Here is a 15,378-nt window from a genome sequence, read left to right on the forward strand (position 1 = left end):
GTACTAATTCTATTGGGGAAAAAGCGATTTTTTGAATCGTCATTGTCATCGGGATCATTGTCATCAATTTGTACACGTACTCTTGGTTTTCGATAGATTGACAATGTTGATCTTAGATTTGAATTATTGGTTTCTTCCAATGGAAGTTGAGTGGAGCTTGTTCTGACAATTGGACGATATTCAGGTCTACGATAAACAGGTCCTAGTTTGTCCTCATTTTCTGAATTTAGTGGTTGTGTATGAAGCAAGAGAAGTGGATTTTCAGTGGAGGCTTTTGGAGAAAATGTTCTAACTGTGTTGAAACTCTTCCAAAATTCATCGGGACCTGATGAAGAAGAATTACTAATATTCTTAATCTTTGGATGACTTATTTCCCTTTCTGAATTAATTTCCTCTTCGACTTGTGTTTTTGTACTTGGACGACGTCTGATAAATAGATTTTTTCTTCGTTTTGCAAGCGCCTCCGGATTGGCTTCAGTCGAAAGATTTGGATTAGCAGTGGTTGCTGTGGGAAAACGACGAGCATTTGTAATTGCCGAAGTTGGATGTGGTATTCTTCGTGAATATTTGTAACGAGAATTTGCCGATTCTGTTGTTCTCACTGGTAGTGGGCTGGTGGCTTCAAAAAATGCTGAAGTTTCCGGTAATTTTGTTTCGTAAATTTTGTAATTAAACGTTGTTTTTAAATCTTCAGTTGTTGGATCATCGGGAATTATGAAAGTAGTCGGTAGAGTTGATGTGTCAAAATCTGTTGTTTTGAAATTGAAATAATCAGAAATTGTCGAAAAGTCTTTTGTTGTTTCTTCAGGAAGTGTTGTTTTTCCTTCTGTTGAATCGGGATTAAAATCAAAATTAGTGGTAATTGGTTGTGTGGTGTAATCAACGTGGAAAGTTGAAGGATTTTCAGTGCTTGTGATAATTTTCTCAATCTTTGGTGTTGTAGATCTACCAAAGTATCGGGAGCGAAATTGATCGGTTTGTTTTGCGGTTATGGATTTTTTCTCCTGTACAGGACGCAAACGTCGAATGACTTTTCTTCGTTTATTTTGGAAATTGTTTTCATCATTTGCGTTGGTTGATGTTTCCACACCGGTTCTTCTTCTCAATAGAATAATTCGTCTTCTTGAACTTGTAGACTCTGTTGTTGAAGATCTTCGGGAGAATTCATCGGCGGTGGTAAATTTTCTTCTCAAGTTTCGATTTCTGATGGGTTCTGTACTAATGGAAGGATAGGTGACGGTATTAACACCAAGATCAGTGGAATAGTACGGATGTATTGAATTCAGTCCAGTCCATCCTCTACTGTCATCCTTTTCATCAGTGGACTTGAAATACGTGCCAGTTGTTTTCGCAAAATTATAGGACGAAGATGGAGAGAAGAATGTTTCTTCCTCTAATCTGGAGGTGGAAGTTGTTTCACTTAAATCTCGAAAAGAAGCCTGAGCTGTCGAATCTTCAAATCTTCTGGAACTCTGCCGATTTTTTGATCTTGTATCAATGTTCTCTGAATCTTTGAATATTCTAATGTTTGTAATTTGTGAGGAAGCTTCGTCAACACTTTTTCCAGGTCGTCGGGATTTTCTACTTTGATCTCTTGGAGAATTTTCCGATGATATTCTGATGATGGGACTGTCATCTAATTCGTTTCGTGAACCACGTCCGATATTTGATTTTGATGTAGGACGTCTTCCTCTTCTTGATGATTGATTCCTGTTAACACTTGGGGCAGATGTTGTGATTCTGGATCTACTTCTATTATTAATTTCATCAATGGGAATTGATCTATTTTTGGTATTAATTTCATTAGCGGGCGTTGTGAGTGTCAATCGATTTCTCGAAGAGCCTCGAGTTCTGCTTCTGAATTTACTAACTGGCGTGGTGATTTCTTGATATCCACTATCATCCGTCTTGAATCTCTCGCGATTTGACGTTTCCGTAGTGACTCTTGATCTTGCGCGACCTCGTGTTTGATTTGTGTTGGACGACCGTGCAAAGTTTCTGGACGATTTACTACTCACCTTGGACCTTGAGGGAAGTGTTGCAGAAGACAATGGTGTCGTGGAGTCCAAGAATGATGATGATGATGATGATCGAGATCTACCGCGGGTAAATCCAAAGGGTCTCGGTTGGGAAACGGCGGCGAAGATTTCTTTTGTTGTTGTCTCGATGGAAGGAGAAGGACTACTGGTGGTTTTAGACGTAGTTGCCAATAAAATTTCAGTTGCTGTTTCTTCGACAAGTTTTACATTTTCTGAATTTATCGAGGATAAGGAGGAGGATGAAGGTGTTTTTGTATTGAATATTGGCTCGTCATGAATTGTAACTGATTGAGTTGTTGGATTATCTGTGGTTGTAATTGTTGTTGATATGGTCGTTAATGGGGACGTTGATTGTGACGAAGATGATGAACTCTGTGAGTAAGTCATTGATACGGTGTAAGGGAATGCAGAACTTTCAGGTGCAAAAGTTGTTGTGTCCTTGAATGTGTTCAAGTTTGTTTTTTGAGTTGCGTCCGAATTAAATGGAATTTCTTGGAATTCATTTTCATTTTTTTCTTGTCTCTCCGTTGTACTTCTGAAACGTTGAATGCTGATGTACCTGTAATTAAAAAATTATTTCTATCATTAAAAAAGGGTAAATATTATAATAAAGGAAATTAAATTCTTTTTTTTATTTGAATCAATTTTCGTGAAATTTCAATGTCAATTTAGAAACTGATTCTCAATCAAGTTGATCATATAAACCTAGATTTTGCAGATTCGTCGTCTTTTTTATTTGGAAAAATGGTTCTTTTCGCTGACTTTTCGGTCTCCGTTGGACTTTGAAATTCATCGTAGCCATCGCTGGTGGAATTTCTAAAAAAAAGTCATTCATTTTGATAATTTACTTGAAGTCTTGGAAAATAAATAATAAAATATTCGTTAATTCAATTATTTTTAATACCTTTGTATTTTGAGATTCTTGTTGTCTGAAATGTTCTTTTCGTTTCTAGAAAAATTAAGATTTGATTTTTTTTTTTTTAATATTTTAAATAATTAATTTTCCTAACTTTGTGTAATTAAAATTTTTCTAACCTTGTACTTAAAACAGGAAATCGACGTCGAGGGCTTAGTTTATCCTCCTCAACTTCATCTTCCTTTACATTGACATTATTATTATCTCTGCCGGAACTAAATAATTGAAATAGTTTAAATGTATTATTATTATATTTATTTTCGATTGTTTTGTGATTAATTATTATTTGCATTTGTAGTAACAAACCTTGCAGCGATAGGACGATTGCGTCTAATATTGACATAACTGGGTGTGACTCGTGGTAAAAGTATTTTTTCTTCAGGCGGATTGCTGATGCTTCTCTCTTCCGATGAAGCAACATCTGCATTGTCATTCTTATCTTCTTCATCCTCGTTTTCATCGATTCTCTCGGATGGCGAAGATCTGAAAGAATAATAAAATTTAATTTCAAACAAATAATAGACATATTAATTCTCTTTTATCAAATTATTTGCATTCTTTCTGATACCTGGATCTTTCTATTGTTGTATATTGTGGTTTATTTGTTCTTCTGAGACTTTTAACTTCGGGAAGATCATCGAGACCATCAAATTGTGCTCTCCCTGGTCCATTCGTGTAACCAATTCGTGATCTCTTGTTTCCTTCATTTATTTCGTCTCTTGCTTTATTCTCAGGTGGTTTCGAAGATGTTCCAAAGAATCTGGAATTTGTTTTAGACGCTTGCCTATTCAGAACGCGTTCATACAAGCTGCGACTTATGGTAGCTGGAGTGACCTGTCCACTACCAATTGTGGTACCGGATTGTCCTCCAGCTGGTTTTTCCTGTAAGAGAAGTTGTTTTTCAAGTTGCTCAATTCCTCCTGCTTTTTTAATTAAATCAATCAATTCCTTGATCACTCGTGGATCCTCTTCTTCTGCAAGATCCAATGATTTTTCTTGACTTTCTTCGTGATTTGGAATTATAGTTGTCGATGTTGCTCCTCTTGTTGGTGGAACTGTCGTCGAACTCGGTCTATTTCTACTAATTGTTTTATAAAGTAGTGGTTTAGCTGTAGTTGTTCGTACTTCTTCCTCTTCCTCTTCATCATCGTCATCTTCGTATTCGTATTCCTCCTCTGGAATAGATTTTTCCGTTGTCGTTCGACGTGTCGTTGATCGTGTAGTCGCCGCCGTTGTTGGTGCTTTTGTTGTTGTAACATCATTTGTTGATTTTACTTTTGGACAAACAACATTGCGAGGATAATCACAGGAGTCGGCTCCTTTGTTGAAAACCAAACCTAATGAGGTGGATTTAGTTATTAATTAAAATTATTTAAATTATGGAATTTTAACAAAGATTAATTGCATTATTTCTCTTCTGAAGCATATTTAAATGAAAATTAATTAAAAAATTGTTTGAGAAACAATTACCAGAAGGACAAGTAAATTGATGGGCAACAACTCCAAGACCACTGGGTCCACTGTCTAGACACCAAAAGTACTTTTTACAATCCCTTGGATGTGGAAAGAAACCTTCATCTTCACATTTAAAATCTAATAAAAGATTTACTTAATTAGAATTGCTTTTCTTAATTTCTGCTAGATATATATTTTTTTAAATGTATTATTTGTAATTTTTTTATTTATTATTTATTTGAAATAGAAACTCACCGCTTCCTGGATCGGGAGTTGTTGGTGGTTCAGGAGTTGTTAATTTATTACTGAGAGATTCTTCAATTTTTGAATTTTCTGCTGGTTTATTGTCACGATTTTTTTGCTTTCTACGACCACCATTTTCTGATGAACGAATTCGAGAACGATTTTTATTGAGTCTTGATCTTGTGGGCTTTTCGCTTACTCTAACAAAATTTCTATCATCTTCTTCGTCTTCTAAAATATCATCATCATTATCATCATTGTCATCATCGTCATTTTGTGAGGCTCTCGTGCTAGATCTACTTTTAAATTTAAGTGAATTAATTCTTTTTCTAGAAGGTGCTTCAGTGGTACTTGTTCTTCTATTAGCTGATGCGTATTGTCTACCAGATGAATTACTTTGACTCGATTGATTTCTTGTTGGCTTTCTGAGAGTAGGCTTCTCTTTTACTTCATCTCGTTTACTGCAGAGTTGGAGAAAATAAACTATTTTTAATTTCCAGGAGGATGATAATTAATTTTAATTAATTTCTTTTTAAATCGTTTTAATTGACTTTTAATGTCAATAAATTATTCTTTAACAATTTTAATTAATTTTTTATAGTAATTTATTAATTACCTGTTCAATAAAATTAATCTGTCACTAATTACTTTTCTGTTATAAAATTTTTTTTTTTTAATCTAATCTTAATTAATATTTTCGCAGCATTAATATTCATTTTCAGTACATTGTGGTTTAAGTAATTAATTTGAACAACGAATTAATTAAGATATTAATTAGTTTGTTAATTAATTAATTGTGTGAAGTCAGTTATACTTACGAGCTGTCAGCGAGAAGTGCTTCTTTTGCAGCTTCAATTAGTGGATAAGGTCGACCATGGCACTTTCCTCGGAAGTCATCATTGTCAATAGACCAAAACATAATTCCTCCAAGTTTTTTCTCATTAACATATTGCGCTTTCACTCGGACAATATTTTCATCATCATAACCAACCCATTGATTATCCTTGAAAGCATAGGGTCCCATTGCTTCCGGATTTGGTTGCACCACTTCCCATTCATCTTTTTCAACGTTTTCACAAATCTATTGGGAAAATTAAAAAATTTTCTAATTTATCCAAAATAATTGTTTTTAAACAATAAAAAATTATATTCATAAATAATAGTTATTTATTAAAATAAATATGAATCAATAATGAAATGATATAAAAATTAGAATATTAGAATGGTAAAGAAAAAAGAATTATGATAAATAAAATTGTAATAGCACCTCATAATAGGCTAAATAACCCTTTTCCCTAGTGGCATCTCCTTCATTACCGGGACCATCAGCGGGAGATCCAATGTCTGTTGAATCTTGATTAAAAAGTGTATAAGATCTACCATAGGTGGGTATACCGAGTACAATTTTCTCAGAGCTGGCGCCTTGTTTAATGAGATGATTAATTGTAAATTCCTGCAAATTATAAAGATTCTTTAATGATCCTTTACACGTACACGTGTTTTCACATACTCTATTATATATTGTATATATGACTTTTCCACTTTCTTTAGAAATTAGCGGTGTAAATTAGTTATAGGAAGTAGCAAAAGAAAAAAAGAAAATTAAAAAGACTTACGATCGTTAATTCTGTATCGTAATTGTATTCATTATCCTCTTCGAGAGGATAAAGGGGAGAGTGATGATTAACAGCAGGCTCAAAGGCTGAATGATAATCGTATGATAGAAGATTTATAAAATCAAGATTGTCATTTAAACGTGGCACATCGTAACCTTTGTCAATATATTCAATTCCAGCTGGCATTGCCATTGTTAATAATAATCTAGGACGTCCTGTCTTTAAAGATTCTCTCTCGAATTGTTCACGGAGTTCCTTTTATATTGTAAAAATTAATTTAAAAATAAATTAATTATAATAATTATAATTATTTAACTATTTTGAGATAAATTTTCTTTTTTCTCTATTATATTATCAAAAAAAAAAAAAAAAAAGAAAGAATGATATAAGAAAGTTGAAAAAGGGAAAGTACCTCAACGAGAATGGCATAGTTTTCCTTGTCGCGAGGTTTACCACCATCTCTAAATGCAGGATATTCCCAGTCAAGGTCAAGGCCATCGAAATGATTTTGCCTCAAAAATTTTACACAATTTTTCACAAATTCTTTCCTTCGATGAGCATCAGCGACCATTGGTGAAAATCTACTTGAACCCTCATTCCAACCGCCAATTGCCAGAAGCGTTTTAAGATTCTTGTTGTATGTTTTGAGACCGGTGAACTTTGCGTAACCACCTTCAGGATAAATTGTACAAATGTGAAATGTCATAATAAACAGGAATTCTTCATTTTTACAAGCTTGCATTTTGCCGTCTTATATTGAGAAAAATGTTACTTTCTAGTCAAGAATTAATTTTTTCTATAGTTTTGCTTTTTTTTCATCATATTTATAATTTATCTGCATTTTTTTTCAACTATTCATTACTTATATATTTAATTGAAAATATATTTTTTTACATTATTTATATTTTTATTCTTATATATATATATATATATATATATATTGTATATATATTTTATTTCTTCTTTTTTGGGTTTTATAATCCAAACATAGGTTTAATGTAGGTTAAAATAGGATCTAAGTAGGTTTTTTGCAGCTTTGAAGAAGGATTAATGTAAGGTCAATGTAAGGTCATAGTTCTATGTAGAGTCTAACAAGTAAAAACATTTGACACGTGTATTTTTATTTTGGCAGACATGATGCTTCAAGGGTTGAAAATGAGGATTGAAATATTTGGATTTTTTATTACCACATATACAATAAAAATCACTATTACACAACAACACCATGAAAAAATCCCGAGTTGGACCTTTATCCTATGTATTTTGGTACGCTGAACACGAATCAGGAGTCAGATTTGTTCCATCACGTCAGCAGTTTTTTCTAACCTCAAAAAACATGTCGGATTTCAAGGGTAAGCGGAATGTTTTTAAAGTTTAATGGTTTTACATTAGTATCTGGATGTTTTTTTGGTCCCTGATTATGAATCTGAAGTTAAAAACTTTAAATCCAATATGGTAAAATTAAAATTTTCAAAGAACATAATGGCGGATCCAATATGGCGGACGAATTTTTAAAAATTGTTAGATTTTAATGAAATTTATTATCTAGGGGTTTTTGGGGTCGCTGATTACGAATTTAAAGTCCAATTTTCAAAATTTAAAATGTCGGATGCAATATGCCGCACGAGTTTTTTAAAGTCGTTAGAATTTTATGATAAAGGTTTAGGATAAAGGTCCAACTCGGGATTTTTTCATGGTGTTGTTGTGTAATAGTGATTTTTATTGTATATGTGGTAATAAAAAATCAAAATATTTCAATCCTCATTTTCAACCCTTGAAGCATCATGTCTGCCAAAATAAAAATACACGTGTCAAATGTTTTTCGATTCTGTGCAAAATGCCCATAGTCCGATCTCAATCGTTGAGTAACAATTGGGTAGTGTTATTGTAAGTATGTTTACTGTTGAGTAAAAAATAGGTCCAATATTGGTCGAAAATAGGTTCATAGTAGGTGGAATATAGGTTTAATGTAGGTTTAAAGTAGGTACAATCTAAATTTAATTTATGGACAAAGTATGTTTACTGTAGAATCAAAATATTTGTTCAAAATAGGTCGAATGTAGGTCGAATGTAGGTCGAATGTCAATGTGGGTTCAAATTAAATTAAAATTAAGTCAAGTGCACGCGTCTAATGTAGGTTAAAATTAGGTACAATCTAGATTCAATGTAAGGACAAAGTATGTTTACTGCAGATTCAAATATATTAGGTTCAATCAGGATTTAATGTAAAATTATAAATTTAAAATAAAATATAGTTGCAAACCTTTTTCAATATCCTGATATTTGTCAAAGGGTTTTAACGTATTGTCCTTGGTAAATCCACCAAATGCATAAATTAAATGTGTACAGAGATATGGATTAATATTTTGTGGTGAAAATTTTGCAGTACCTGGCCTATAAACTGACCAATTTGTATAATAGCAAACGACCCTTTTTTCTGCGTTTCCTGAAATAATGAAATAAAACATTAAAATATTTACGATATAATTTAAAAGAAATTTTTCATAAAAAAAAAAAATTTTTTTTAAAATATTTTCTTTAAAAATTTAAATTATAAAATTTATTTGAAATTTATTCAAATAGTTTTATTTAAAATTATAAATATATCATTACAATCGCAGTGATTTGAAAAATGATTAAAAATCAGGTCATTTGGAAAAACCGTTTGAAAAATTGACTTTCGTTATATATATACATCATTTTTATACCTATAAATCTACTTGAAGATACAATATTTAATTAAAAAAGAAAGTCGATTTTATCAAATGTTCACGCGGAAAAAAAAACGTTTCTTTTATAATCGTTCTATATAGAATATCGTGTATAAATTGTAATTATAAAAGTTGATAACATATATAGTTATATATGTGTAAATAGAAAAACGATTTTATAATTACAAGAACGAAAGGAATGTCGGGCATTTTAATCGGATACATTATTTAATCAAGCGAAAAGGCATTTTATATATATATATATATATATAATAAGGTTTTATCGACACATAGAAGTAGGTGCTCAAGGACAAAAATTTTTACTGACATTCAGGTAATTAAAAAATCAAAGTAATTTATATACAATTTACGTAAAGTATAAATTAATTAATATAAAACGTGTAATATCGAGGAATTTGCGTGATACAATGTTGGGAATAGGATAAATTTTAAATTCTCAGCTCATTTTAATAATTGCTAATGTACTCAAATTTGATTTCACATCTAGTGTATATATAGTTTCCTTTTAAATTTGTCATTGTTTATATTTTATTTTTTAATTAGAAAAAAATTACGATTTATCTTAATAATAATAATAATTATTATTATCTCTATTATAGATCATTAGAATTTTCTCTTCTATTCACATAAATTTAATTTCTTTATTGACACCAGTGTGCAAATTAAAATATTTTAAAATTAATAGAAATTCTATTATTTATATTATCGTAGTAAAAAGACTTTCTTTTCACATGTAACATAATTATTATCATCATCATCATCATCATCATCATCATCTTTATTTTATTTCTTCTTTTTTTATTTTTTATTTATAAAATAAAAATACTATTTTCTTTTTTTCTCCTAGAATATAAAAACAATTATTATTTTACCAAAAATTATCAAAAATTTTTTTACAAAAAATTATATAATATAGAGGATTTTTGAAAATAGTATATTATAATTTAAAGATAACTAATTATAAAAACTATTATGTTTCTAGTAGGTGAAGAGTAGGTAAATAAAAATTATAGTATTATAAATAAAAATAATGTAATTATAAATGTATGTTTGCACAATATTCTCATAGATTTCATGATTTTCACATTTCTCGGTTAATTCACGTAATTTATCATTTAGAGGAGGGCACGCTCTGTCGCCCACTGCGATCATGCCTTTATAGTTAAATGCATACATATATATATACTTGGGTATATTTATCATATTTTACATTAGAATTAATATTATTTACTTAAAGTCGTTTGTCAGTTTTATAATATTTATGTTTTAAAAAAAAATAAATAAAAGCAGTCTGAAATTTTTTTTACAATGTTTGAATATATTTTTGACGATAAATAAAAATGAATTTGAAGATTTTTTTGAAGAATTACATATTGAAAATAAAAGAAATACAACCCACACTTTTCTTCAATTCAGCCGCATATTAAATGAAGCTTGACATTTGTTCACGGAGATTCTAAAATGCATTTATAAGTATATACACATATACATTAAATTAATACCATTATAATATCAACTGCATACACAGGAAAATGCTTTATAAATATTTCGCACACGACGCGTCATCGTAAATGGCCTGGAGAAACTGTGCCTTGGAGAAATTGAGACACGATATAAACTTTCGTTCCTCTATATAATACACTTGTGAAAGAAACAAAATCAACAAATGGATTTTAAGATCATTAGACTCTTGTCTCCTTATATTGGTGAACATTTATAATTCATGAATTAATTGAGTTACATATAGCGGTGCTTCCATAGTATATAGTTCTTACGTAATTTTTAAATTCCTACGATTCTTTTGAGAGAAATAAAAAATATAATTTGCCGCTTTATACGATTTCAAATCAAATTTAACACACTTTAAAATTTGTAGCGCTAATTTCTTGGTTTCTAATTTGCATGCAGATATACAAAATAGAGTCAAGGGTTTACAAATTTTACCTAGTAGAGATCATCGGCTCTATTATATAACACATATCTACTTTTTCTTCATTCTCAAATATCATAAATCACGCTTATAATCATATGCTAATACATATATATATATATATTAGTGGAATAAATTATAATTTGAAGATTTAAGAGAAAAAGATAATGAAATTTTTGAAAATTATGTAAGTGAAGCAGATTATGAAACTATAGGATTTTGAAAGTATTTTTTAATTTTCTGTTCTTATGAAAATGTACACTGAGAAAAATATGCTATTGAATAAATAGCATTTCTGCCAAAGGTAATAAAAATTATTAATTCAAAAGCATAATGCTATAGAATCTATAAAATATTTTACAAATTTAATAGCATATGCTTTTGAATCAATAATTTTTATACCTGTGGCAGAAATGCTGTTGATTTAAGAGCATATTTTTCTCAGTGTATATGATAAGGAAAAAATGGCACTGGTGTTATATTTTGTCTGTCAGAACTCAAAAGTTGTACACAGGGATGTGTTGCTAAATTATAAAGTGGAATGTAACATTTGGGACGTTCCACTTTATAATTTAGCAACACATCCCTGTGTACAACTTTTGAGTTTCCATTACCCTGTGCAAAATGTCCAGTGATAGGTATAAGTATAAAAACAAAAATAATACTAAAATATAATTGGATCAAATTAAAATTATAAATAAAATTTATATTCAATAATGTTTCGAAAGATTTGAATTTATGTCACTTGATATTACTAATTACTAATTACTAATTCAAATAATTCCATTATAGGGTGATTCTCTCAAAAAGGACAAATTACGCTTTTAAGATATTTTGTTAAAAAATATGAAAATTAATTGAAATTATTTAAAATTCTGTCAGCCATACGTTAGGATTTAACAATTTTCAATCAGACCACTAAAGAAAATTTTAAAAAAAGGTAAAATAACTGAAATATTGAATAAAAACTGATGTTACGGAATGGAGTTTTAACACTAGTTTTCATTCAATAATTCAGTTGTTTGTCATTTTTTTTTGAAATTTTCTTTAGTGATCCCATAAAAATTTGTTGAATTTTATCGTATGGCTGGGAGAATGTTTATTAATTGAAATTAATGTTATTATTTTTTAACAAAAACCTCGTTCAAAAATTGTGCACAAATAATTTGTTCTTTTTGAAAGAATCACCCTAATAACAAAAATATATATTACAATAAAAAAAAATTTTATACTTGAAAAAAAATTAATTATTATAATTAATTTTAATTAATAAAAAATTATTTATTAATTATTTATATTTACATGTAAATATATGAAAACAAATTAAAATAAAAAAATAAAATAATATAAACCAAAAATTATTGGTTTCACTTTCTTTTTCAGGTATGCGACCGAGTCACCTGAGGTATAATATACAAATGGATCTTCTTGTCTGTGCTTCTAAAGCTTTCACCTGTTATAATCGTCATCTGTAAGGTCATGGTAAAAGGCAATTGAAACCCATTTTAAGGTTCATGCACCTGACGATGTAGAGAATTTCTCATGGTGATCAGAATATGTTTACGGAAATAATATTTATATATACATATGTATATGTCCACATTTCTCCTCCATTATAATAGAAATTCTCATTCATTCTTAACACACAATTTCTATAAAATTTCTCTCAGGCACTAAACATATAGGTATTTAATGATGAAGATCTTGATTGGATCTTGATTTTTTAATGAAAAACTTTTGACATAATTTTGTGAATGATAAAGTATATCGGATTAGAGTATTAAAAAATAAATATAGTAAAATTTGGTTTAATGGCTTTTTATAGGACAAGTAAAAGATATTAAGAAACATCTTTAATGTTTCGGAATAGGTACCGATTCCCTCATCAGAATTTATTTTATCAATTAATTCTGAGGAATTAAATTTTATGAATAGTTGTGAATCAAATAAAGGATCATTTCTGTTAGCATTAATAAGAAATTTTTATAATTTGAAAAAAGTTGTGTAAAAAATTAAATTATTTAAAAATGAGGATTTAAAATTTTTTTTTTTTAAATTATTAATATTATAATGGATTTTTTGATCCATTTTAGTTGAATCACAACCATTAACCATTAGATTCATTAAAAATGAATGTATGTAAAGTTTATTATTTTTTATTATTTATTACTATTATTATTATTATTATTATTATTATTATTATTATACCGTGTCGAGGTGGAGTGGCTTAGGGTCTGGGAGTGCACGGATATTTCCGACACTATCTGCATAAAATGGCAAAAATCGAAATCGGAGACTGCATATACTGCCTAAACACGACTGATAATGTAAGACACACGTTTTTCGAGTGCAATAGATGGGCGGAAATCAGAAGGAAATTAGAACTTCAACTAGGAGAACTTCTCTCAGTTGAAACAATTATAGATTTAATGCTTAAGACAGAAAATAATTGGAACAGTGTCGACACATACGTCCATGAAATTCTAACAACGAAAAAACTCGAAGATCAAGATATGTAAAATATATATATATATGTTGTTTTGTTTTATTTATTTAATTTTATATACTGACGAATAAAATAAAAAAGATTATAAACCCAGGCTGGTAGAAAAGAAAAAAGAAGAAGCCGAAGCTCGGCTAAACACCGCCATTTTGCCAAACTCCTGATGAAATGCGAAAGCGATACCGGGAGTTTTTGGTAGGCGAGGAAATAGGGGGTTTTCAGAGAAAAAGCTAAGGACTTTCTCTGTGGTTTTTAGTGGGTATTAGTTGCCTGGAAAGAACCATGGTTATCTTGAGTCCTACACAGCGTGCGTAAAAGCATTTTTTCCGTTTCCTCCTAATAAAAAAAAAAAAAAAAAAAAAAAAAAAAATTATTATTATTATAAATATAATAATTATTATATTTTATTATTATTGTTGTTGTTATTACTGTTATTATTATTATTTAAGATAATTACTGAATTGTATTTTTACAATAACATTACTTTCACATTAAAATTTTTTCTGCTTTTATTAGTTAGGAATTGTTCACATATATTTTCGAGAAAATTGTTTATAGTTTTAGAAATGGAGATAGTTTTACATTTTATATTTTATGGAAAAGTGAAGCATTTTGACACATAAGGAAAATTTTTATTTTATTATAAAAATTAAATGTTTCGTTATATTATATTATAATGATAATAATTTGTTTTTTTAGAGGAGTAAAATAAAAAACAATCTTTTTTTTTGTTATTCAATATTTCATTAAAAAAAAATAATATTAAAATATATACCAATTATTACTATTTTTCTTTTGAAGAAATTCATGTTATAATAATAATAATAATAATAATAATAATAATAAATATAGTTTTTTTTAAATTTCTTCTTGGAGGATAAAAAGCTGCCGAAATAAGGAAAACTTTCAGATTCAGATCTAAAAACCTATTTTTCATTTTAGGTTACACCTGAACTACGACATAATATTGTTTTTAGGTATAATTTTATTATTAAGTGGCCCTTTTTTCAAGGGTTTAGATATTAACAGAAATAATACTGTCTGTTAATGATTGTACAAGTTTCACGAGTGATAACAAATATTTAATTAAAATTTATTTTACATACTTATATCTAAAAAAATTAAAATTTTGATGAATGAATTAGAGTAAAGAAATACAAAAAAATGGATATATTAATTTCAAGAAGTCCACTAGCAACCGTACAACTTATACCAGTTTTCAATTATTTAAACATACTTAGTAATTTTTGTTCACTGAAAAATATTTGGTCGAAGACAATCGAAATAAACAAATTCCAATTGTTAATGCACTTTATGATTATTTGGAAGATCATCATGATAATTTAACAATGTTAAAAAAATTAATTCGCAATTTATTACAAGGTAGTGATCTATACGGAGAAGAAGATAATGAAGAAGCTGCACTGGAAAAAGGGTTTGGTATTGACAACCAAACGTTTGGTTGGTATTTAAGCAACCAAAATTTTTTTTGTTAAATCAACAAAATTTTGGTTGTCCCAATCAAACTTTAGTTAGAACAACAAAAATCCTTTTTTTCTAATTTTGGTTGTGTCAAACAAATTTTGATTGAGAGAATTAAAATTTTGTTGATTCAACAAAAAAAATTTAGTTGCTTAAATACCAACCAAACGTTTGGTTGTCAATACCAAACCTTTTTTTTAGTGGATGAAATTTTTATTAATGTTTAAATATATCATTAGTTCTCTTGTATTTGACAAATATGGAAATATTTATGGATTTTTGGCCGAAACAATTCGAAAGGGGGAAAGTTTAAAATTTGATTATATTTTAAGAATAATGAAAGAAACACTTAAAAATGAAACATTCGAAAATGAATATGGAACTAATTCAAATCCCACTGAATTAGCAGTCAATAGAATATATACAGATATAATTTTACCAATTTTTCCTGAACTAACATCA

General features: G+C 29.0%; 1 protein-coding gene across 2 annotated transcripts in view; it reads right to left on the reverse strand.

The window, feature by feature from the left end:
• LOC127282535 (uncharacterized) overlaps positions 1-15,378 on the reverse strand; it is a 70,409-nt gene that overhangs the window by 8,153 nt on the left and 46,878 nt on the right. For both annotated transcript variants that reach the window (XM_051306830.1, XM_051306831.1), the window contains exons 3-15: positions 8,533-8,715; positions 6,682-6,941; positions 6,270-6,524; positions 5,921-6,106; positions 5,472-5,734; positions 4,666-5,114; positions 4,426-4,548; positions 3,524-4,292; positions 3,262-3,438; positions 3,075-3,170; positions 2,944-2,988; positions 2,745-2,855; positions 2,019-2,598 (exon numbers count right to left, since the gene is read on the reverse strand). In XM_051306830.1, the coding sequence (XP_051162787.1) occupies positions 2,019-2,598; positions 2,745-2,855; positions 2,944-2,988; positions 3,075-3,170; positions 3,262-3,438; positions 3,524-4,292; positions 4,426-4,548; positions 4,666-5,114; positions 5,472-5,734; positions 5,921-6,106; positions 6,270-6,524; positions 6,682-6,941; positions 8,533-8,715 (3,497 nt within the window). The remainder of the gene's footprint in view (positions 1-2,018; positions 2,599-2,744; positions 2,856-2,943; positions 2,989-3,074; positions 3,171-3,261; positions 3,439-3,523; positions 4,293-4,425; positions 4,549-4,665; positions 5,115-5,471; positions 5,735-5,920; positions 6,107-6,269; positions 6,525-6,681; positions 6,942-8,532; positions 8,716-15,378) is intronic.

This window comes from Leptopilina boulardi, unplaced genomic scaffold (genome assembly GCF_019393585.1).
Source record: "Leptopilina boulardi isolate dan_hultmark-lab unplaced genomic scaffold, ZJU_Lbou_2.1 LbouV2_300, whole genome shotgun sequence".
NCBI classification, from domain to species: domain Eukaryota; kingdom Metazoa; phylum Arthropoda; class Insecta; order Hymenoptera; family Figitidae; genus Leptopilina; species Leptopilina boulardi.